Genomic DNA, 26,841 nt, shown 5'->3' on the forward strand with positions numbered 1-26,841 from the left:
TATCGGGATCTGCCGTATACGCCCGTCTTAGTACATTTCCCCCTATGTGTCTCATGTTATATAATGGGGGATCCTGCCACATAGCATCAGACACCTGCACCTGCCCTGTGGGAACACATTATCTCCCAGCTCTGACCCCAGTGACAGAGTAACAGATCCCACATTATGGGGCTCATGTGGAGGTGGCCGGGAGTTGTGTCTAAGTACCGGATGCCAAATGGGATCCATAAAGCTGCCTGGTGCTGGGCTCGTGGGCTGTGAGTACCACGGAACGTGGCCGGCTCAGCAATCCCAGCACATGCACCTCCTACATAGGTGCCCGGGGTATGACAAGAGGCGCAGAGTCATAGTGATGGCCCAAATATCAGTATACATCACACACATTACAGTACAGGGTCACACAGTGTATTTATTACATATATATTACAGAGATACCGATATACATAAATCACAGGTACAACAATGCGGTTATATAATGACTCAGTAATACATACACCAGCTGCTTTCCCATATACAGTCAGACTAGGAGACATGGAGTCTTATTGCACACTGATCGCTCATGTCACTGTAACCATGGCAATACATCACAGCAGCAATAGAACTGGAACATCAGCATAAATGACAGATGTATTCAGCCAATCAGATGTGGCCGCCGGCATTACATGTGTGTAACTTGCACCAAGGGTGGAGAGGGAACCAAGAGGTTATGCTTTACACTAATTGGGAGTCCATGTCAACACTGACACCAAAAAATGTGAAAAACACATGTCGACCTTTTCAGGTCGACATTTTGACCCTGTTAGACATTCAATTTCGGCATAGGAAAGTTTACCTAGACACTGTATCTAAGAATCCACATACAATGGATGATAGAGGAATTTAGTATTGATGCTTCCGTTTCATGTAGATCAGTTAATTAAAATTATGGGTGAGATTTAATAGGATGAGAGATTCAGAAAGTGAGAGATTTGGTGAGAAATCTCCAGTTTTTTTAAAGCGGCAATCATTAACACTGCTAAACCAGTTTGATTTTGAAGTGTAAATGATTGCCGCTTTATAAAAACTGGAGATTTCTCTCTCACCAAATCTCTCACTTTCTGAATCTCTCATCCTATTAAATCTCACCCTATACTATTTGTGTGTGAGTTTTCTGGTGTTTATGAACAGCTGATTTATGTGTAAAACATTTCCCACATTCCAAACATGAAAATGGTTTCACACCTGTGTGACTTCTCTCATGTCTAACTTGATTTGATTTTTCGCTAAAACATTTCCCACATTCAGGACATGGAAATGGTTTTGCACCTGTGTGAATTCTCTCATGTTTAAGAAGAGTTGATTTCTGTGTAAAACATTTCCCACATTCAGAGCATGGAAATGGTATCTCACCTGTGTGACTTCTCTCATGTGTAACAAGAGATGATTTATGTGCAAAACATTTCCCACATTCAGAGCATGAAAATGGTTTCTCACCTGTGTGACTTCTCTCATGTCTAACTTGATTTGATTTTTCGCTAAAGCATTTCCCACATTCAGAGCATGAAAATGGTTTTTCACCTGTGTGATTTCTCTCATGTTTAAGAAGAGTTGATTTATCTCTAAAACATTTCCCACATTCAGAGCATGAATATGGTTTCACACCTGTGTGACTTTTCTCATGTATAACAAGATTTGATTTCCTTCTAAAACATTTCCCACATTCAGAGCATAAAAATGGTTTCTCGCCTGTGTGAATTCTTTCATGGTTAAGAAGATTTGATTTCTTTCTAAAACATTTCCCACATTCAGAGCATGAATATGGTTTCACACTTGTGTGACTTCTCTCATGTGTAACAAGAGATGATTTATGTGCAAAACATTTCCCACATTCAGAGCATGAAAATGGTTTCTCACCTGTGTGACTTCTCTTATGTGTAATAAAAGCGGATTTATCAGTAAAATATTTCTCCCATTCAGAGCATGAAAGTAATTTCTCGCCTGTGTGAAGTCTCACATGTTTAACTAGAAGGTCTTTATTGTTAAAACATTTCCCACACTCAGAGCATGGAAATGGTTTCACCCCTGTTTGATGACTCTGATGTAAAACAGAATCTGACGGATGTATAGAACTCTTACCAATCTCAGAACTGGATGATACTGTATCATCTTTATGGTCTGTACTGTGTGTAGTAAGGTCTGAATGATCAGGAGAAGGTTCCTCATGACTAGAGGGACCAGATGAAATATCTGCAATGGGAAATGTTGGGGGTGTATTGGGGATAATGGGGTTTTCTTCTGGAGACTCTTGTCTGATGTTCTTATCTTCTAGTATATAACCTGGAGACACAATGAGATCTCCCTCCGAGGTATTCCTGCTTGTGCGCCCATCTACAGGAAACAGATGAATGACAACAGACAGGATTGTGATTGAGAAAGCAGCGAATTATACTCACCGATAATTCCATTTCTTCTTAGAGATCCCATGGCAGCCATAACACTGGGATATCATCCCTCTCCTCTAGTTTAGACAGGATGTTTTTCTAGGGACCGCCCACCTGGTGGTATATAACCTCACTCCTCCCCTTCCTCCTTGTCTTTCGAGTGTCTCCGTATTTAGGTCCCTGGAAAAACACTACAAGGGGAGGGCATTCTGATGGCTGCCATGGGATCTCTAAGAAGAAATGGAATTATCGGTGAGTATAATTCGCTGCTTTCTTCTACGATCCCCATGGCAGCCATAACACTGGGACATACCCAAGCAGAATACAGGGTGGGAAACCATAAATGCAATATGATTTACTTAGCAAGTGACCTTGCAAGACAGGACCCCCAAGTGGGCGGTAGCAACATTTAAAGCATAATGTTTAGAGAACGTATGAATAGATGACCAAGGTGTTGCTTCACAAATGTCCTTTCTGGAAACCTGAGTCTTCCTGGGCCATGAAGTCTCCACAGCTCTGGTTGAGTGTTTCTTGATTAACACCTGAACCTCTCAAACCTAATTTTTTTTTTTTTTTTTATATGAATATAATCAGGTCTCTAATCCATATAGAGATGGTCTGAATTGTGGGAACACAAGCTTCTTATTTTCTTCTATGATCACAAATAAATGTTTTGATGATCTTATGTCATTCTGTTTAGGTAAATGCCAATACTTCTGACTAGGTCTGGTGTATACCAGTCTTCATCTCTCTTGTTCTTAGGTTCATGATGAAAAGCCAGTAGTACAATATCCTGATTCAGATGGAACCAGTAATCACCTAGGGTAGAAATATTTGCATGCATCCTAGGTACAACTTTATCCAGCAAAAGGTTTAGGTATGGTTATTAAATCCACAAGCCTATAAATCACATACTCCAATCGCAGACATAATTGCTACTAAAAACACAATCTTCCAAGTCAAGAATTTGATAGGATTTTCTAGTAATGGTTCAACGAGTTGTTTCATTAATGCATACGACCTAATTCAAGTCCCAAGGAACCACTAAGGATTCGATGGGCAGACACATTATTTTAATGGTGTAGCAGAATTTCTTAATTACAATACCATCTGCCAATCTCCTATCTAGGAGTACACTTAGGCCACTATCTGTCCTCTATGGGTGAAAGAGTTAGGCCTGGAGAGAAACCATTACGCAGGAATTGTAGGACTTGCGCCATCGCAGAGTTCCTTATAATAGGTGTGCGAAAAAACTTCCTTTCTTGTAATAGAATCTGGGTTACTTGCTCTGACAAAAACTTCTGTCTTAACAGGTTCCATTCAAATCACCAATCCTCCAAGCATAATCGTGCTGGATCTAGATGGTATATCTGACCCTGATGTAGAAGGTCTGGCATAATTGGTAATGTCCAGGGTACCTGCATTGCCTTTTTTAAGGCTGTTGTGAACCACATTCTCCTTGGCCAAAATGGGGAGGACTGCTATATCCTCCCCCTGATCCTATTGGCTTTAGGATGCGACAGAGGAAAAAAGGAGGCAACACATATCCTAGGTGACAATTCAACCGAATTAGAAAAGGTGTCTACTGCATATGTTCTGGAAAGATAGAATCTGTAATAGAATGCGTCTGCTTCTTGTTGACATGAGTTGCCATCAGGTCCACATCTGGCTGCCAAAACTTCTTTATGAACCACAGGAAAACTGTTGCTCAATTCCCAAAAAGGATTTAGCTTCTGCTTATGTATTTGCCAATGTATTTTCTCATCCAGCCTTTGATGGTTCATATATGCTTATGACCGTAACATTGGCTGAAAAGACTCTAAGATAAGCATTGATCTATTCTTTGAAGTAATATTTTGCCTCTCTTAAGTTTGACGACATCAGACTTTTTGTAAAAGACCAGTTTACTCATCCTGTGCGATGTATAATGTGCGCTCCCCAGCCTGATGAACTTGTGTCTGTTGTCAGTATAAAAAACCAAGGTTGATCTGGATATAAAGCTGTTTGCCAAGTTTGTTTGCTCACAAGACTAGAGATGCTTTACCTTTGTACAGTTACTTCATATTTTTAAAAGGAGCCCACTAGATGGCCCAGTGGTTCTTATCTGCCGTCAAATTTTATAACAGTTACTTCTTATATATGGAAAAATACTCCAACTTCTTATCTTCATCCTTCCTAGGAGTTTGATACCAAGATTTAAAGAAGATCATCAGCCCCTGTGTTAGACTCTGGGTCCTTGAACTTCTTTCTTTTGAAAAAGAGTACTTTTCTTCGTGTCTACATGTACACCCAAAAATTGACAGTCCTGAGTTGGATGCAACTGCCTTTCCTCACAATTTATGATCCAACCATGGCGCTGCAGGAACTTTATTACATAATTTCTTACTTCTTCTGAACTGGCTGCAACCAGAACATTGTTTAAATATGGCCAATCTGAATACACTGCTCTCCCAGATGTGGGATCAAGGTAATTAGTTCCTTTGTAAATATTCTTGGCAATGTAACTAGGCCAATGGTAGGCAGGTAAATAGGAAGCATCAGTCCTGTATACAGAATTGTAGGAACTTCTTGTCTTCTTGACTGACTGGTATATAATACAGTACAGTATATGTTTTTCAGACTGAAATTTTCTTACCCTGACAATGTATTTAGGAGCTTTATCCAAGATAACTCTCAATCCTCCTGTACCTATCTTCCCTAAAGACGGGTTGGAGTAAAGGCCTTTCTTTCTCTGGGTAACGATTCTATTCACTTGATATTCACTTCCCGGCAGTCTGGACTCAAAATAAAATAAAAAATTTCCCTTTGGATACTGTAGAAATGATATGTTGTAGTCTTGTTGAATTACACCAATGACCCATTTGTCATGAATAGACATTTTACACTTTTCTACAAAAGTCAGAACCCAGACTCCTACTAGAATAGAGCTGTTAATATTATCTGGGTTCTTCCTATATGACTGCCAAAAGGAATGTTGTGATGTTCCAAAGATCCTCTTCCGCTATCTTGTCAGCCTAGTCTATAGCTCTTGACATCCTTAAACTGTTGTCTGGATGATTTAGAGAGAGGAATCTATTCAGTCTTTCTGGGGTAGTCTGACAGACTGTCCCATAAGCTTAAGAATCCCAGCATCCTGCTAAGTAGCAGAGAATCTTCCGAGAGTAAAAGTAGCCAGTCTGCTTTTTTTTTTTTTTTAAATGTGCATCTGCACGTCACATAAGTAACCTCAATACTCTTCTTGCAGTAACTCCAGCAGCCATGGACCAAGCTGAGAACAAGATCACATCCAGAGAGGCTTTACATAGAAATTATGCAAAGAGCGGTTGAATTTATAATAATTTTTTTTTTTTTTTTATATCCTATAATCAGTATGCACAGAAGAGCACCACACTCAGAGACCTAGATGCTGAAAATGGATACACCCAAATGTAACCCCTTGAGTGCCAAGTGAATCAGCCAAAACAGGCGACATTGCCAAAAACATTTCTATAAATCATAATGACTTGTAATGTTTGGCTTATATAGGATAGATAATTTTTTTAAAACAAAATGTGAGCTGTGCTTTTTTTTTTTTTTTTTTTTTTTAGCAGATATTTTGCACATCTCCCACAAATGTTAACACTCAAAAGAGTTAATGGCCACTGCAAAAGGAACATGCGATTTAAGGGAATTCTCCAAACTTCTATCAACAGCATCCTTAAAGGACACATTCTCCTCCAAGGTATAGTAGTTCCTGAAGTTCATTCAGTAGCAGCATCTACTTAAGGTATAATACACCAGTTCAGGATGTGCTCATCACCAATAGGATACAGGTGTTCTACCATGGATAATTGTCCTTGATTTTTTATCAAGGCTCTGCCATTCCTTGGATATTAACCCCTTCATCACTTAATGAATAGGAAAGCCTCTACTCAAACACTCCTTAGCTGCCAAGATCAGATGAGATCGGGCCTATGCAGAGTGGTATGGCTGTAGGGATCGGGCCTATGCAGCATGGAATGCTGTAGGTCTTAGGATCTATAGTCAAATAAAAAGGTCTTTATTTTCTGAAGGCCACATCTTTATAGTTTATGGTTTTACAAATGTTTTCAACATACTTTCTACCATAACGATATTAAAGATCCTGGTAACTTTATCTCTCCAGATCCATAACTGGAAACCTCTCCAGGAAAAACAGCACCTTCATAGTTAAAACAAGCCTGAGATCTTGACCTCTAATAACCCTGCAGCTCCAATGCAATAGATTAGGTTGACTAGACACAGCTGCAGCTTGTTCCTCACAGAGATGCAGAGAAAGGAGCTGGATTTCTCTTAGGTGCAGGCACATTAAGAAAGATAACAAAAATAGCCTATCACTAACCAGCTAAATAGAAATAAAAACACTAATGCCCTTAAAAAGGGGCTTACCTCGTTTGGGCATTTTCAGGCTTTTGGGGGGGAAGGCATTTCCATCTTTCCAGTGCTCCAGCACAAGGAGAGACTTGCTTCTAGCATTTTTTGCTGCAAGAATAGGCATCTCAGTGCCATTTTAAAATATGTATTCCTTCTGCACATGCGTACCCCCTGGCACGGCCTTCTGGACTTAGGAAGATGCAAGACATAGTAAGAATAGTGCTGATCATAAGTGCCAGGGACGCGACACAGCATCTGGCACCTGGCAGTTGCTGTACTGGGGTCATGCTGCACAGCAGGGCTCTCTGGCCATTCAGTAGCAGACATGTGGCTCTTAGCACTTGGTGGACTGCAGATACATAATGGCCCTTGGCGCCATCGTGGCTTGGTACTCTCGGCGTCCGCAATCCTCAATGCGGCTCCAGTGCAGTTTTGGCAGCTACAGCCGAATAAACAGACGGGCAGGACTCTATAAAGGCCACACTCCCTAAAAAGTACCAAGTTCTAGTATACAACGGGCAGGATTCTATACAGGCCACACTCCCGGATACTCTTCTTCCCCCCGGGGAGCCACCCCTTTCAGCTCCATGCTGAGATAGAGGTAAGCCCTAGTTGGAAAGAAAAATAACACTCCCTACCTATCCAAACTAGTTAGGAGACAGGAGAAAAAGACAAGGAGGAAGGGGAGGAGTGAGGTTATATACCACCAGGTGGGCGGTCCCTAGAAAAACATCCTGTCTAAACTAGAGGAGAGGGATGATATCCCAGTGTTATGGCTGCCATGGGGATCGTAGAAGAAACAAATGTTCATGGAGGTTTTATCACTTAAACTGAACATGTCTAATGCTGCGCACACACTGGCCGATATATCGATGGTCTGTCAGCCAGTGATAGGTCTATGAATGACCAGACATATCGCGTCAGCTCTGCAACACAGCCAATGGTCAACATACCTAAAGCTAGATAGTGCATGGTGCTGTGTGTGATATCTCCTGACCTCCCATACACCCGCTGCAGTAGGCAGCGGTGATGTGCAGCGGAATTGACCGGCGCATGTAATTGTACCCGCCCAGTTGTGACATCAGTCACTATGGATTGGGCAGGGTGTATGGAGAACAATCCATCCACAGATATATATGTCTAATAGAGCATACACATGGTGAGATAGGCTTTATAGAAGCAAAATCGAATAGAAAATGGAATGGACATCAAATGTTTTTTGCACATTAGATGCAGATTGGATCCCAATGCAAATCAAATAGATAATAGGATTTATGGTCTTACCTTGATAAATCCCTTTCTTTGAGTCCATAGGGGGCACAGGAGTTCACGCTGGGTATGAGAGGTGAGGTAGCAGAGCGTGCACCAAAGGGTTACAAAAATGTACCCAGCATGCTCCCTGCCTCCCTTCTCCCTCATAACCCGCCCCCTGACCCTGGGTCACCAGTTTCGTTAGCAAGCCCAAGGTAGGAGCAGAGCCAGAGAAGAAGGAAGAGCAAACGCACACCCACATAGCATACAGGCCCTAAAGCCATTGAACTTTCCTACATAGGAAGCCCCGCTACCAGGTGCGTCTGGGAGGGCGTCCTGTGCCCCCTATGGACTCAAAGAAAGGGATTTATCAAGGTAAGACCATAAATCCTATTTTCTTTATCGTCCACTAGGGGGCACAGGAGTTCACGCTGGGACGTCCTAAAGCTGTCCCCTCACGGGTGGGGGACGCTCCTGGACTGCGGAAAGCACATGTCTACCAAACTGTGCATTAGCCGATGCAAAGGTATCAAATGCATAAAACTTGATAAAGGTCTGGGAAGAGGACCAAGTAGCCGCCTTACAGAGCTGTTCAGCCGAGGCGCCTCGATTAGCGGCCCAGGATGTACCCACAGACCTGGTAGAATGTGCAGTAATCCCCTCCGGGGGAGTAATCAGTGTGGAAAGATAGGCTTGGCGAACCACTGATCTGAGCCATCTCGCCAAGGACTGTTTGGAAGCGGGCCAGCTCCTCTTATTGGCCCCATAAAGCACAAACAGTGAACCCGACTTACAAGTTGACTTAGTCCTGCGAAGATAAATCTGCAACGCACGGACTACATCAAGAGAAGCTTCAGCTTCAGAAGAACCTGGAAAAGAAGGCACCACTATTTCCTGGTTAAGGTGAAACTCAGACACCACCTTTGGATGAAAATCCAGTTTGGTACAAAGAACCGCCCTGTCCGGGTGAAATACCAGAAAAGACGGTTTCCATGATAATGCACTCATGTCAGACCCCCTTCGTGCTGAGGAAATAGCCAACAAGAAGCCACCTTCCAGGATAGCCATTTCAGATCCACCTCCTCCAGAGGGTCGAAAGGAGACGATTGAAGTGCCTGGAAAACCTCTAAAGAGGGACCCCTCAACAGCCAGCCCGTCAAAGCCAGGCGACTCGAGTCCGGGTGTCGGAATGGCCCCTGTGAAATTAGGTCTGGACGCAGAGGTAGACTCAGAGGAGAGGCTACCAACAGGTTCCATAGATCCGCGTACCAACCTCGACGGGGCCAATCTGGGGCCACTAGGATCATCATTCCTCCCTCCTTCCTGAACTTCCACAGAAGGCGAAGTAGGAGTTGAAACAGGGGGAATGCGTACACTATCTTGTCGACTTAAAAAGTCTGCCTCAACATTGAGAACCCCTGGGATGAAGACTGCAGAGATTGCAGAAATCTGCTTCTCCGCCCACCTGAATATCTTGGAGACTTCTTTTATCGCTCCTTTGCTGTATGTCCCGCCCTGCCTGTTGATAAAGGCCACAGGCTTTGTGCTGTCGGACCGGATCTTTACAGGGCACCCTCGGATGAGGGACCCCAACCTCTGAAGAGCCAGAAGGATTGCTCTCAATTCCAGGAGATTGATCGGAAGGCGACTCTCCTGAGCCGTCCAGCGACCCTGAAAAGATTGAGAATTGCCAACCGCTCCCCAGCCCCATAGGCTGGCATCCGTGGTAAGCAAGACTCAGGTTGGAATCCAAAACGGGCGGCCCTGAGACAAGTTGTCTGTCTTTAACCACCATGTGAGAGACAGGCGAACCTTCGGGGGCAGTGTGATCAATTGACTCCTTAGACGAGTATGATCTCCTGTCCACTGGCTGAGAGTGTAAAGCCAAAGTGGGCGCGAGTGAAACTGTGTATACTCTACCATGTCGAAGACACCCCCATACACTTGTGTACTGAGACCCTTCTGTGACCTATAAGGGAATGAATCTTCCTCTGAAGGGAGTGGATCTTATCCTCTGGAAGATATACTCTCTACAACCGAGTGCCCAGCCGAGCTTCCAAGTGAAGTGTCCTTTGGGAAGGAGTAAGAAACGATTTCTTCCAGGTTATCCTCCAACCGTGAGATAACAGAAGTGTAATCACGACCTGCAAATGACTCCGTAGTAGGTCTGGGGACTTTCCAAAATCAGTGGGCCGTCCAGGTATGGAATCATCCGAACCCTCAGCCGGTGCAGGTGTGCAGCCCTGACCGCCATCACCTTGGTGAACACCCTGGGAGCCGTAGATAGACCAAAAGGTAGCGCCCTGAACTGGGTGTTCGACCCGGAGGGCGAACCTCAAAGTGCTGATGTTCCTGTTGGATGGGGATGTTAAGTATATCTAGCGAGGCCATGAAGTCCCCTGGCTCCAGTGAGAGAATGATCGAACGCAGGGACTCCATGCGAAACTTCGGCACTCGCAGAAAAATAGTGAGCGACTTCAGATTCAGGATAGGACGGTGAGAACCATCCAGTTTGTGAATCAAGAATAGGGTGGAGAAGAACCCCTGACCCCTCTGCTCCTGAGGAACTGGAACAATGACATTCGAGTCCAAAAGAGAGCAGATGGAAAGCTGTAGCACTTGTAGTTTCGCTGGGTCCTTTGGAAGACCCGTGCAAAAATAACACCGAGGAGGGGGGAACCGGAATGTCAGGGCATAGCCCCTGTAGACCACCTCCCTGACCTGTTTAGCCACTGGACGTCTGGTAGCCCAGGGCTGCTTGGTGCAGGGCTTGGCTCCCTTAGTGGATGAGGAAAATCTAGAGGAAGGACTAGTGCCATCGGACAAACCTCTCTCCACCTTGCCCGCCCACTCAGACACTGCCTTGGCCACCCATGACGCGGCAAGCGTGGTACACCTAATGGCCCCTGCCTGTGAAAAGCAGTCCTGAGGAAATTCTCAGAGGGGTCCTTCAAAGATGAAGAATCCGAAATGGGCAGTACTGAAGCGCGAGCTAATCGCGCAACATGATCATCCGCCAGGGGAGGATTTCCCCACTTAGCCCTCTCTGTGGGAGGAACAGGTTAAAAAGTAGTAAGTCGCTTGGAAAGCTGGAACCTTCTAAACGGTTGAGACCACGCAGTCTCCAATAAATCCTCCATGAGGGCCGAAGGCGGGAGCTGGGCCGATACTTTCTTAAGACACTTAAAAAGCAGGTCTTTACTTTTAGGGGCAGGAGCCTCATCCTCCCTCTGGAGGACTGCCTTAACCTCCTGCATCAGAGACTCTACCTCCACTGAGGACAAAGTGTCATCGACCCCTGCGGATTCCGCCACTGAGCTGGAATCCGAATCGGAACGCGGAGAACCCGCATCGGGACTCTGCTGCCTACACTGCCTCCTGGAATCCCTGCCCGCCCGAGTAGCCGTCAACCCCTGCACAGATTGTGCAAAGGATTGCCACCAAGGGGGCTCTACATAAGCAGGAGCTGCCCCAACACTGGTGCTGGCCACTGCCACAGGGGGCATGGGCACAGGGGGCAGGGGCGCAGGAGGTAAGGAGATGACAAGCGGTCAATATGTCAATACCTGAGTCAAGGTCGAAGCCCAGGCCGGTTCCTGCTGTGAAGGCAGCAGAAGATCTGCTTCAAGGGCCAAACACCTGGAACAGATATCCTCCTCCTGCCGAGAGAGTATGTCCACACATACCCTACAGGTACGCTGCATCGGAGATGGAGTCTCCTTGCCAGGTTTCGCCTTAGGCATACTGTCCATGATAAAAGACAAAAAACACCAGCAGTTACAACACTGACACCCAAGCAACACACTTGCAGCCTTACCCACAAAGCTTTAGCAAAGCCATTTGGTATGGGCAGATAAACTCAACAATTCAGCAAGCTGAAAAGGAGACACCGTATATGCAAAGCCAATACTATGAATGGTGACAGTGTTTCAAACGTTCATCTCTTCCGGCGTGGCCTGGACGCCATACAGAGCAGACGCACTCAAGACGGGCTGCGGGCAGAGAAGAGATTAAAACACCCCTTAACCCCGTTTCTCACCACAGAGTGCCCCCCCCCTCGACCCCCCTACCTCCGGGTGTGAGCTGGGGTACCGGTTGCGGAGCCGGGGAGGGCCTCCTGCCTTCCCGCGGGTTGCGGCCTAGTATCCAGCAGAAGCCGGGGCCTCGATTTGTGGACGAACGCCGGATGGACACCGACGCAGCGCCTAGACCGGCGGGGAGACGGGCGGGCAGGACGCCAGGTGAGCCCCAGTCACCCCCCCCCCTGACAAACGGCGCTGGAACCTTGACGGTGGAGAGGGAATCCCACGCAGCACGGACGCAGCCGGGTCCGCCATTACTGGAGACGGGCGCGCGGCAAGGTAAAGCGCGGCTGGTGGCTGCTAATCCCCCGTCCCTCAGTGGCTGCGGCAGTGACAGGACGGGGTCCGGAGGTGCATAGGACCGGTCCTGTTCAGCTCACCGGACGCCCGATTAACTAGAGGGGGCCTTACACGCTCCCCCACTCCCCCCCTCAGCCTGGGAGATCCCCCCTGCCTCAGAAAAAAAAACCGCAGCCGGAGGCCACATAAGAAGCCCTGACGTCCTGCAGCCTTTGCTTTGCCACTGCTGGGCCCTTTGACACCTCTCCTCTACCCCTACAGTTCAATAATCTGGACCCCGACAGACCCCAGGCCTGTTTAGCAACCTGCTCAGCTTGGATGCAGATAGAGCAGGATCCAGAAATTAAGGGGAGCACAGATAAAGGCAGAACCCACTTTATACTAACTATCAGACACCTGATTTGCATAGCAGCCATTTAATAGAGCAAAAAAAAAAACACATTTCTCATGCAAACCTGAGACAGTGTCCCTGCTGCCTTACTCTAACTGAACCATAAATGAATCTTGTGGCCTAACCGACAAATTGCAGGCTCATAATTTTCACTACCCCCCAGAAAATACAAATTATCCTTCTGGAAAGGGTTTAAACTCCCCAATAGGCGGCTCAGACTTTCCTAACCCCCACATACGGAGGCCAAGAATATATGCGGTGAACCCGCTCAGCCCTCAGTTGTCTCCCTTGCATAACGTTGTGCCCAGGCTTTGGACAGTCCTGTGAGAAATAACTAAGACACCGTGATTTGCCCGCGGTGACGGCCCAGAAGCCTAACCCAGTACTAACAAGGCCTTGAATGACCTAATGGACAGGCCATGACCCCCTAGCCACCCGTCAAATATGGGGTGGCGCTGACGCTGCCTCCTACTGCCCACCTCTTGTATCGAACATGAGGACAAGCCGCTGATTCACTAATTCATTGAGAATACCCGCCCCCGGGGGTCCTAACACTCTATTTACATATGGGGAAGACGAAAAGAGGCTCTAAGACACCGGTGACTAAAAACCAAAGCGATAGCCAGCTGCGATCAAATATATTTAGATATCTCACACCAAACACCGACCCACCGTAGACGACTCACAGCTTTCCTCAGAGGCCTCTCGGTCACCGCTTGACCCGCTCCAAATGGATCTCTCCTCAGCCTCGCCTTCCCCTCAGGGCTCGGAGGTGACCCTATCGGAGGTCCTATCTTATCTCCGCACTCTGCCCACGAAAGCAGACCTCCCGTCCAAAAAAGACTTTTTGGATCTGGAACAGTCCCTACGGGAATCAATCAAGTCAGAAGTGTCTGCTATCCAATCTGATCTTACCCAGACGACACAGAGGGTCGAAACTTTAGAAGACCGCACGGACACAATAGTGAATTTTCAAGAGAAGCTCCGTGAAGTAACGGCGGTCCATGCCCAGGAGCTGAAACTCCTCCAACGTCGTATGGATGATATAGACAACAGGGGGAGAAGGAACAACCTCCGGGTCCGGGGACTCTCCGAAGATGTCCAGGGTCCAGGTCTGATTGACGCCCTAACAAAGATCTTTAATGAGATATTAGAAGCAGAGCCGGACAACGCTATCCTATTTGATCGTGCTCACCGGGCCTTGAGACCTCGAGGTCTGCAATCTGAGAAGCCAAGGGACATCATCTGTAGGCTGCACTACCACAGGGAACGAGAGGCAATTTTGTCCAAGTCACGGAAGCTGGAGGCTGTTGAGTTCAATGGCGATAGAATAAGCATCTTCCCAGACCTCTCCTGGAGCACACTCCAACAGAGACGCATGCTCAAACCCCTCACAGACCTCCTGAAACAGAAGCGGATCCGATTCCGGTGGGGCTTCCCATTCAGCATTCAAGCATCACATGAGGGGAGACAAGCGACTTTGCAAGAACCATCCGATCAGGAGTCTTTTTGTTCGAGGAAATTTCAAGAAGGAAAGAAGTTGCACTGAGGATGCACACCAGAGAAAGGAGGATCTTTTGCAAGGGAGAAAAAGGAATCCTTATATTTTAAAATTTATACTTTTATTAATTTTTGTTAAAAAGAAGAAAGAACAAGCCTGTGTGAATTTGTTTAGCATATAGAATCACACTAGGCGGTCTTCTTCAGTGCCTTGTGAAAATTTTTTCTTAAGAGGTTAAGACTTTTACGTACATACATATAACATATAATGTGTTTGTGCCAAATGCACAGGAAAAGATAGAAGTGAGTTTAGGGATTAAAATCGATTTCCCTTTGGCTGGCTACTTAAATGATGCTGTGATATTTAATTTTTATTTTCGTGAGAAGGAAAGTTTTTATCGTTCAATCACCAACTGATTTGAATATTTTAGTTGATTTGTGGTGGGTTATTTCCCACGTGTAGATATATCAATTCTTTATTATATCAATTTTTATCTGGCAGATATTTATTACCGGGCTACGTGTATTGTTTTTATTTGGGATACGACTTTCTCGTGATTCGAGTACAGGGGTAATTTTTCCAGATAGTTTTTTCTGGTTCCCTTTGTATTTATTGCCAGTTAGTGGCTAATTTCAGGTAATACACGTGAATAGACCTGTTTCAGATTTACCCTAGGTCTCCGCTGTGTCTCTCTCCCAATCAGTCAGCTCTCTCTCACTGAGCTACTTAGATTGGGGGGAGAGGGGGCGGGGGGGCTGATAAATTTATTTCACAACTTTATGTTGATACACTGGCACTTTTATGCTCAAAATGTGGTTCAAATTCCACTTTTTTAGTTCAATATGTTAGCGCTGTTCAATATATTCAGTTGTTATTAATACAGTCAGGAGAGTATTTGAATATTGGAACAATATACTTCATTAAAAATTGCCATATTATCAAATATGACTAAAATAATATGTACAGTTGGAATAATATATGTCACTAAAAATTGCCATATTATCAAATATGCCCAAAATAATATGTATAGTCAGAAATGGTCCCAAAATGTAAATATAACAATGTATTTGAGTATAATACATTGATATAGACTATGTGAAATTCCACAACATGCTACTAATAACTCTTGAATAATCTCTAATAACTCTGCCAAAATAGTGAGTCTCACTAGAATGATGTGGAACATGTATAAACAATAAGAAAATGGTCCCCAAAAACGTAATTACCAAGGAAATACAGAGTCCAGGGCGGACCCACTGGATCCCTGATAACACAAGGATGCAATACAGATTCCGGGGCTGACAAACCCCGCATAGGTTTAAAAATAGAACATAAAACGGAATAAGATAAGACTCGCAAAACCCCAGTAATCCCCAAGATAGGGACAAACAGATTAATGAACGCCAGACCGCTAGCAGAACTGCACAAACGGAGACTTGAAAGAAAAAAGATATATTCAGAAACTGAATTTACTGATCTATACAGTATTCAGAGTCCGGGGCGAGAATACAAACCCCGAACTTCCGGGTTGCGGCAAACAGTAGCCGCGATTGGCCGAGAAACACCATGTGACCGGCGCAATGACGTCAGACGCCGGTCACATGGTCAGTTGGTCATAGAAAGGGCGGAAATAGCATCCGCACTTAGGGCAAATAGGAATAAATCCCATTGGACCACCAATAACAGATGACAACTAACAGCCAAATGATTGGCTGACAATTACCAATAAGTATCAGCCGCAGGAGACATTCGGCTTATGGCTCTGATGAAGCTAAGCCTGTGAAACACGTGTCAGCCTCCCCAAACTGGCTACTTATGTTGCAAAATATTAATGAAAATGTATAAAAAATGATGTAATGATGCTGTGATAGAATTGGCAATAGATACAAGCCTGAGAAAGGAAATGTAACGTTTATCTGAGCAAATTCAGTACCTAGAAATAGCTGAAATAAGATAAAATATATTACTATTCATAAGATTTTCCAAGACTGCGCAGATAGAAGCAGAATATTTTGGAAAAGAGTGATACACTGGACAGAATAAGTGGAATTCAAACCACAACATTAATATAAAGTTAGGACTGCTCAAGAATCAGAAATAACTGAGAAATACATTTACAACTTGATACAGTTCAGTGAGAAAGGGCTGACTCATTAAAATAGCAGACCCAAGCAATTATTGAAAACAAGTATATTAAAGATGCTGAGAAAGTAACATTACACTGGGAAGAGAAAGTGGAATTAAAACCACAATCTGGTATCTTTAAAACACCAGTAAAACCAGCATAAAAGCACACAAAGGTGTGAAATTAATTTATCTGCTCCCTCAGAAAAATAGCTCATTGAGAGAGAGCTAATATCTGAGAGAGAGACATAGCAGAAGTCTAGGGGAACTGGAAATAAATATATCCATATGTACCATCAAAAATAAGCCACTAGATGGCAACAGCTACTGAGAGAAAGCTTTAAGAGGGAACCAGAAAATCAGTTTATAAATGAACTATCTGGAGGAATTATCCCTAAATCTTTGATACTCCCACCTAGAAACTGCTAAAACCAGATATACAAATATTTCATTACTCTAAATACTCCCCTGAATACACTGAATATAAAGCTGATACTGTTCAAGAATCAGGAATAATTGCGACACATTGACAAACAGATCTAAGGAATACAAACGAGCATATTGGAGACAGTGAGAAAGCAATATAATACTGGGAAGAGAAAGTGGAATTAAAACCACAATCTGGTCCTTACTAAATACCAGCAAACCAGTATAAAAGAACACAAAACTGTGAAATTAACCCACCTGCTCCCTCAGAAAAAGAGCTCAGTGAGAGAGAGCCTAAAACTGAGAGAGAGATACAGCAGAACTCTAGAAAAATTTGGGAACAAATACACCTATATGTACTATTGAAAAATAACCACTAGATGGCAATATTTACCAAAAGAAAGCATCCAGAGGGAACCAGAAAACTAGTTTGTGAATAACTACCTGGAGGAATTATCCCTAATATTCGATGCTCCCACCTAGAAACTGCTGAAACCAGATATAAAACATCTCACCGCTCCAAATACTCTCCTGACTGTATTAATAACAACTGAATATATTGAACAGCGCTAACATATTGAACTAAAAAAGTGGAATTTGAACCACATTTTGAGCATAAAAGTGCCAGTGTATCAACATAAAGTTGTGAAATAAATTTATCAGCCCCCCCGCCCCCTCTCCCCCCAATCTAAGTAGCTCAGTGAGAGAGAGCTGACTGATTGGGAGAGAGACACAGCGGAGACCTAGGGTAAATCTGAAACAGGTCTATTCACGTGTATTACCTGAAATTAGCCACTAACTGGCAATAAATACAAAGGGAACCAGAAAAAACTATCTGGAAAAATTACCCCTGTACTCGAATCACGAGAAAGTCGTATCCCAAATAAAAACAATACACGTAGCCCGGTAATAAATATCTGCCAGATAAAAATTGATATAATAAAGAATTGATATATCTACACGTGGGAAATAACCCACCACAAATCAACTAAAATATTCAAATCAGTTGGTGATTGAACGATAAAAACTTTCCTTCTCACGAAAATAAAAATTAAATATCACAGCATCATTTAAGTAGCCAGCCAAAGGGAAATCGATTTTAATCCCTAAACTCACTTCTATCTTTTCCTGTGCATTTGGCACAAACACATTATATGTTATATGTATGTACGTAAAAGTCTTAACCTCTTAAGAAAAAATTTTCACAAGGCACTGAAGAAGACCGCCTAGTGTGATTCTATATGCTAAACAAATTCACACAGGCTTGTTCTTTCTTCTTTTTAACAAAAATTAATAAAAGTATAAATTTTAAAATATAAGGATTCCTTTTTCTCCCTTGCAAAAGATCCTCCTTTCTCTGGTGTGCATCCTCAGTGCAACTTCTTTCCTTCTTGAAATTTCCATTACGACTTTGTTGCCCGGATAGCACCCACCGCCGATATAAATAGAATAACGGCACCAGAATAATATTCCCTTAAAACAAAATCCAAAGGATATTATAGAAAAACGTGTGTGCGGACCCTCAACCCCCCTCCCTTGTCCCCATTATCTCCTGCGTCTTTTTGTTCGACCCTGGACATACCTAAGCCGCTCCTTACAGAATGGGCCCACATGACGACCCGTTTAGACCCCCCCCCTGCCTCCGGATGATCAGCCGTGGAGAGTGGTGGGCGCAAACGCCGGTGTAGCTCCTGCCGCCAGCTCCACGAACCGGGACGCTGTGACCTGATGACCAATCCACCCTGGCGGTATGATCCACTGATGGGGCGACTGAAGGTTGTCGGAGCTCGTAAGAACTCATATTGACATAGTAATAGGAGTGACGACCACTCTCTAAACCTGGGTTCATGTTTTTTCTTTCCCTTCTTTGGTTATGCGTGTCCCCCGTTGGGGAAATCTTTTTGGGAATAGTATAAGTCACGATATCCTACTCTTGAGAGGGCTTGGCCCAGTTGGCTTGGATGAAGGTGTTTATTGCGCGTAAGGAGGCCAGTCGGATAGCCACTGGGCCCCCCCCCCCCACGCCTGTAGACCCCGCCCCCTGGAACAGGCTGCCTCCTTTCCTTCCCCCCGAGAGATGCAGTAGATAACCTCCCTGGTACGTGGAGTGGTCCCCCGGAGATGGGTGCCCCTAGATAAGTACTCTAAGACTGAATTTCTTAGGATAATATTCTATCACTACCAGCATGCTTCCTCAATTCAAATGTTATTTTGTATATTAATTCACTATATAATAGACTTAACACTGGCGTGACATTGAATTTAGAGCGTGGGGGGCGGCGGGCGTGTGCCCCAGTTTGGGTGAACCACAGAATTGCAGAGAGGGGATGTCCATAAACGGCATCGCCGTCTCTGCCGGTGGTTATGTTTTTCTTAAGTTTTTTGACTTGAGTTTACAAATGCATTCACTAAGAGAAATGTTGATTGTTTTTATTTTTCTTTCCTTGATGTTTCCTCCCCCCCTTACCTCCCGTCTAGGGTTCTCGATCGTTTCAGGTCCTGGGGTATGGTAGGTAGGCTCCTGCACACCATGCTCACATTTACACTCTATTCGACATGGCCTTGAATGCACCAACACTTAACCTTCTTTCCCTGAACGTAAAGGGTCTAAATATACCAGAAAAGAGGTCTACTTTACTTAGGGAGCTCAGGTCAGGGAAGGTTGATGTGGCCTTCATTCAAGAAACCCATTTCAAAAAAGGTGCAGCACCCAGACTCTATAATCACTACTACCCCACCACACACACCAGCAACAACCCGGCAGGCAAGACATTAGGAGTAGCCATTTTACTGTCTCGTAACCTACACCCAACTGAGATCTCCCACCATGACTTAATAGAAGGGCGATGCCAGGTGCTTAAATTTACACTTTCTTCCCAAAAATATACACTCGTTAATGTTTACTTCCCTAACACCCGCCAACGGCAGTTCTTTGGTAAAGTTTTGAGACTCATAGAGCCACTGAGAGAAGGGTGCCTGATACTTAGAGGAGACTTTAATTGGTCGCTAGATCCATCACTAGACTGTAACCCCCCCCCTAACTCTCTGCGTGCACGAGACCACCGCAAGGTCAAACAGCTTCTCCACGAACACCAGTTGCTAGATGTGTGGAGAGTACAGCATCCGTCAGATAAAGATTATACTTACTATTCACACTCACATTCAGTTTATTCCCGAATAGACTACTTCTTAGTAGATCACCAGTTCCTACACCACTTTATTAGCAGCGACGTGGGACAGATCACATGGTCTGACCATTCCCCTGTCCACACCAAACTCCGGATCCCCCTCGCGCCACCGCGGGCATGGTCCTGGCGCTTTAATGAACTCCTACTTGCAGACGTGAGGGCGAGAGGGGAGTTGGCGTCTGCTATCACTGATTATATCTTGGATAACGACAACGAACTGGCGTCCCCAACTTCTGTTTGGGAGGCGCACAAATGTGTGGTCAGGGGAAAGTGCACACAGCTAGGGACCATGATGAAAAAAGAAAAAGAGGCTAAGAGGATTGAATTGCTAGGGCGGATAAAGGCCCTGGAGCTTTCCCATAAGACCTCCCTCTCACCAGATATACTAAAGGAATTGACTGAGGCCAGATCATCACTTAATCAGCTGCTTAGGGATAAAACCAAGCTAGAACTTCGTAAGTGTAGACACAAGTTCTATTTATGGGGTAACAAACCTGGTTCAATGCTAGCGAGGGCACTTAGGGCCCAAAGATCGCAAACATATGTCCAAAACGTAACAGATCACTCCGGTAAGAAGGTCCACACTTTCTCGCAAATCTCTAAGGCGTTTGAGGACTACTACACCCCAGTGGCAAACGCAGGATTTTCAGAAGGGGGTTTCCAGAGGGGCGGAGCAAAGCACGGAGATGGACACTTAGATGACCCAGTATATGCTGGGTCAGTTAAAGTATTATAGATAGACCAAATGTATATAAATAATAATAATAATAATAAATATATATATTTACACACACACACACACACACATATATATACACACATACATATATATATTATACAGTATATACATACAGGGGCGTCAACAGCAGAGTAGACCCCTGGGCATAGCAATGTATTGGGGCACCTACCGATCCTCCAGCGGTAGGGGTGGGGGAAGCTTTGATGTCCCGCGGGTGGTAGGGGGTATCAACTGCTCAGCATGTAGGGCCTGGATCAGTAATTTCCACTAATTACCCCTTTACTGCACATATGGTGGGAGATGGGGTGAGAGAAGGGGGCATTGGGTTGAATGAAGGGGGCATTGGGTTGAATGAAGGGGCCCTGATACTTAACTTCCAGGGTGGTAGAGGATGTTTAATATGCAGAGGAGGGGTGTATAGTGGAGTGGGCTTATTATTCATAATTTTCTGGTGGGAGGACAGCTTGCTTGACTGCATATATCTCCAGTTCCCAGAAATAGATTTCTTAGATTTTAATGGAATTAAAAACTAGAGAATCTCACCTACCAAATGGTACTGGGGACTAGGGGATCAGAGTTCAGGAGGCAGAGCAATCTGCCAACGAGTATATAAAACTACATACCAGGTGTGTGGAGCTGGAGCAGTAACCAGCTGCAGGAAGGCTGATATCTCTGGTTCTGGGAACAGTAGAGACAAGCTGCTAGTGTCCATCAAAGGGGGAGAGTCCCAGCTTTTGGAATATACCCTCAGAAAAACTCTAAGTTAGACAGAACCTGAAATATCTGACTGGGAAGAGTAATTAACATGCTTGGATGGGGACCACTGCTTTGAAGTCAGATATCTCTGGTTCCCAAGGGCCGATTTTCAAAATTCTTTTATCCATGGAAAGAGGGGAACCTCAGCTTTCAGCCTAGTGCCCTTAGACTCCTGGGGGGGTTTCTGGGTACTCAGAAACCCCCCCTGCGTGCGCTACTGCACCCGTTTATATAACTTAAGGGGAGACCTGTCCCAAATAGAGGAACTTAACCTTAAACAAGATGTTGACAGTTATTTAACATCAGTACATTTCCCACGCCTCTCTGAGGCAGATATGCAGTGGCTCGACCAACCCTTTACCATAGAAGAACTTGAACAGGCCCTTAAAAACACCCCATCAGGGAAGAGCCCTGGCCCGGACGGGTTTACAATAAGCTACTATAAGTCTTTTCGCTCGACTTTAATGCCTCTTTTTCTAAAAGCTTGTAATTCTATCTCCAAAGACACTATTTTTTCACCTCAGAGTCTAGAAGCCCACATCTCGATAATCCACAAAGAGGGAAAGGACCCCGTCCAATGCGCTAGCTATAGGCCAATCTCACTTTTAAACACAGATCTAAAACTCTATGCCAAACTTATCGCGCAGCGACTGGGATCCCTCCTCCCTGGACTGGTCCATGGAGACCAAGTAGGCTTCGTGGCGGGGAGGGAAGCCAAAGACAACACGACTAAGGCAGTAGATCTAATACACTTTGCAAGGTCTCAGAAGGCACATGTGGTCTTTCTTTCGACGGACGCAGAAAAGGCCTTCGACAGAATAGACTGGTCTTTTATGAAAGCCGTACTTAGACACATTGGACTAGGCCCAAACTGCTACCATCGTATTTTGGCATTATATAGTTCCCCCTCTGCCCGGGTAAGAGTTAATGGAGCGCTCTCAGATTCCTTTAAGATCAGAAACGGAACACGACAGGGCTGCCCCCTCTCGCCTTTAATCTTCGTCTTGTGTATGGAGGCACTGGCGCGTGCGATTCGACTAAATGGGGATATCAAGGGCGTTAAAGTTGGTAGGACTGAACATAAGCTGGCACTTTATGCCGACGACCTCCTGGCATCATTGTCAGACCCAATCACCTCAATGCCCTCCCTGATGTTAGAATTTGAGAGATTTGCGCGCCTATCGAATTTTAAAATTAATTATTCAAAATCTGTGGCCCTGAATATCTCTGCTCCAGACAATGCAGTTGAGGGGATAAAAAAGGCGTTTGCGTTCCACTGGCAGGATGACCATATTAAATATCTAGGCATCCGGCTATCTAAGAACAACGCCAACCTTTTTCAACTCAACTTCCTCCCACTACTGACTAATATAAAAGCAGAGTTTGCAAAGTGGTCACCCCTCAGACTGTCTTGGCTGGGCAGAGTAAACACGGTCAAAATTAATATTCTCCCTAAAGTATTGTATTTACTGCAGGCTCTGCCGATCGCAGTCCCACCCTCCTTCTTTAAAGAACTGCAAGGCACCGTCGGAAAATTTATATGGGGTAATCGAAGGCCGCGAATCTCTCAAAGAATCCTCATACAAAGCCGGGATAGAGGGGGCCTCCAGCTTCTCCATTTTCTCAGCTATTATCACTCGGTACACCTTTCTAGGATTGTGGAGATGTCGAGACCCCTACAACATAAACAATGGCCCGCCATTGAGGGACATGCAGTGGGTATATCCCCGAGGGCTGCTCCCTGGCTTAGGAAAATACCCACAACACAACATCCAACACTGACCCCCACACTACAATGCTGGCGTGGCTATAGGAACCTCCCCTTTTTTAAATCGGGTACATCACTTCTTACCCCCTTGATAAACAACCCAGAGTTTCCTCCAGGAGAAATCCTCCGGACACTCCCCATACGTAATTCGATGGATGTTTCCTATCTAGGGCAGTTAGTAGATAAAACGGGACTGAGATCCTTTTCGGACCTGCGATCGGAGGCTGGTCTTCCGGCAAACCTGTTCTGGCTTTATCTCCAGATCCGACATTATGTTTCCTCCCTCCCCACTAGGATTCAGGGATGGGACCCTACTCCTTTTGAATCATTGATCCTCTCACAAGAGCCCCCGAGGCACTTAATATCTAAACTATATCAGATACGCCTGAGTAACCGGGCAGATGACATGCCAGCATACTCAGTAGCTTGGAATAGGGAGTTGAATGGGGCCTTGTCGGGAGACCAGTGGTCCAAAATTTTTAAATATATTTTTGCCTCCTCATCCTCAATACAGACGCTAGAAACCCAATATAAGATTGTCTCGCGTTGGTACAGATGTCCGCAGACACTGCACCAAATGAATAGGACATTACCCAATCTCTGCTGGCGGTGCAGTCAATCCCAGGGCTCACACATACATATTTGGTGGTCCTGTCCATATATCCAAACGTACTGGCGCCAGATCCATAACCTGACAGAAAAAATAACTGGTACTTCTTTACCTTTTTGTCCGGAGCTCTGGTTGTTTAACCTCATAGACCTACCAATATCCACGTTCAAAAAGTCATTGATTAGACATCTACTGAATGCAGCAAGGGCGGTTATTCCGTGCTATTGGAGGTCCCCAGACCCCCCTCCCGTCTCCCGCTGGCTCCGCAGAATTGATCTATATATGGCCATGGAGGACCTGACCTCCTTCCTGAGAGATAATGCACAGACCTTCGCAGCCACATGGATGAGCTGGCTTACCTTCAAAGAATCCCCAGAGTACTCCAATATAATTTCAACAGAGCAAGTCTCTGCCCCAATGTGAACCCGAGACGGACCCCACACACCCACCCCAATACCCTCTCACTGTCCCCCTCTCTCATCTTTACTCTGTCCTTTTCACTTTATAAACATTCTATTCTTTCTTTGATCATTGTATGTTATAATATATACTCAGTCTTCAGTGGTCTGGTTGGCCATAGGATCTTTACTCGGAATGATTCATGGTACGGCATTCTGGGAATGTAAACGTTTGTGTACTATAATTGAATTCCACATGGGAACATTCTGCTGTTTCACACTGTGCCCGATTGAAAATTTCTGTTACATACTGAAGACTGTTTGTATGACCTTTTGTATTTTCTTAATAAAAATTGATTGCATAAAAAAAAAAAAAACTTTCATCTCTTCCAATGATATTGGAAGGAAGACAGCATCAGAGTACCAGCCGCAGGAGAGGATAAATACCCCAAACACCAGGCTCCAGAAGCAGGGTGTGGGGGAGAATCCCAGCAGCCTCCATCTCTAAACCCAGCAAGTGCCAGAATGGCTGCTGATTAGGACCTTAATGAGGAGCTGGGACACCTGTGGCAAATTTTTTTTTTTTTTTGGGATTGTGGGAGGAAACCGGAGTACCCGGAGGAAACCCACTCAAGTATAGGGAGAATATACAAACTCCGCACAGTTAGGACCATGGTGGGAATCGAACCCAGGACCTCAGTGCTGTGAGGCAGTAATGCTAACCATTACACCCTCCGTACTCCTACAGCACCTGGTGTTCCTATGTGGTCACCCACTCAAGTACTAACCAGGCCCAATATACAGCATTAGCTGTAGATCCCAGGCTGTCTTCAAGCTTCCAATGATATTGGAAAGAAGACATCAGCAGAGCTCAACAATCCAGCCAGCAGCAGGAGAGGAGAAATACTACACACACACCAGGCTTCCAGGAGCAGGGTGTGGGGGAGAATCCCAGCAGCCTCCGTCTCTAAACCAAGCAAGTGCCAGAATGGCTGCTGATTAGGACCTTAACGAGGAGCTGGGACACCTGGGGCAATCAGAGAGCAAGCCTCAGAACTTCCCCAGGGGTGGGGGAGGGACTAACCTACAGCACCTGGTGTTCCTATGTGGTCTCCCACTCAAGTACTAACCAGGCCCAATATACAACATTTCCAATGTGTATGGCTGTAGGTTCCCAGGCTGTCTAACCTCCCCCTCAGGCATCAACCCCCGGGACATAGCCTGACTAATTGTCCCTGGTGATCTAGTGGAAAGGTGGAGCAGTTCAGACCCCCACTGCCTGCCCCCCCGCTGACTCCCATACAAACGGGGGGGGGGATCGCTGCTAGACGCGGCTGCCTGCAAGCAGGGAACCGCCGCTTACCTGCCCGGGGACGGAGTGCAGCATGCAGGAGCCTCCGAGAGAGGGTACCGCGACGGAAGTCCCCAGCCCAGTCGCCAGCGCTGCCGCCGAGTGATGGAGCTGCGCTGCCGGTGATTCACTAAAAGAGCACCCGCCGCAGCAGCTCTAACCCATGGCTGTTCTAACAGCCGCGATAATGGTGCTGCTCTCTCCTTGGCACCAAAGAAAAAACTGGTGACCCAGGGTCAGGGGGCGGGTTATGAGGGAGAAGGGAGGCAGGGAGCATGCTGGGTACATTTTTGTAACCCTTTGGTGCACGCTCTGCTACCTCACCTCTCATACCCAGCGTGAACTCCTGTGCCCCCTAGTGGACGATAAAGAAAAATAGTCATAGCAGCCAAGACTATATAGCGGAAATCTAATGCATCACTGCAGCATTCCAGTCCATGTCCATCTCCTGCCTGAAGCCAGTGTTGATCGAATGATAAATCGGATAGAAAATAGTGGAAACGGTAAAGGAGTAGAAAACGCGCCAGAGCAGGTGGAATTGTCCATATGTAATAGAGATGTAATAAATAACAGCAGGAACCGCGTGTGCGCACCTGACGTCTGAGCTGGTTGTCGGCTCCCAAACGGAAATCGCTAAAATCCTCACAGCCGCCGAGTGATTCCGGGTTACGTGGCAGCTGTGAGCGTCAGGGACAGGACCAATCATACGATGGTAGGTAACCATGAAATGATTTCTTCTCTGTGCGGGCGCTAGCGGATGTATGTGTACCCGTACATATCCCTGCACAGGGTGGGAGAGGGCAGGGGACGGCGTGCGTTCAGAGGGGCGGTGTTATCCTGCTCCCAGGGCTCCACAGGATAACATCACGCAGCACAGCGAGCAGGTCTGAATAGGGCCCTAAGACTCTCATCCAATCACTGGTTACAGACCAGACTGGATTACTGTAACCTGCTCCTATGTCTCCTCCCCAACTTCCATCTCTGTCCAATGACAATGACGGGCACCACACCTCCCACCTAATTACCTCCTCCCACTCAGGCCTGCAAGACTTTGCCCACCACCATGGGAACTTTCCCCGCCCAGCTCTTCACCTCTCTCTGATGTATCAGTCAGACTCTGATACCCCAATTCCTTACTAATGCT

The 26,841-nt window shown here is 45.5% G+C and overlaps 1 protein-coding gene across 1 annotated transcript; it reads right to left on the bottom strand.

The window, feature by feature from the left end:
- Positions 1-1,102: 1,102 nt before the first annotated feature.
- LOC146009543 (uncharacterized) lies at positions 1,103-2,404 on the bottom strand (the record flags this gene model as incomplete). Its single annotated transcript, XM_083149988.1, has 1 exon — positions 1,103-2,404. A coding segment is annotated over one exon (1,278 nt), but the record flags the coding sequence as incomplete, so codon positions are not given.
- Positions 2,405-26,841: the final 24,437 nt, after the last annotated feature.

The sequence above is a fragment of the Crinia signifera genome, chromosome 6, assembly GCF_055691185.1.
Source record: "Crinia signifera chromosome 6, ASM5569118v1, whole genome shotgun sequence".
Lineage (NCBI taxonomy): Eukaryota > Metazoa > Chordata > Amphibia > Anura > Myobatrachidae > Crinia > Crinia signifera.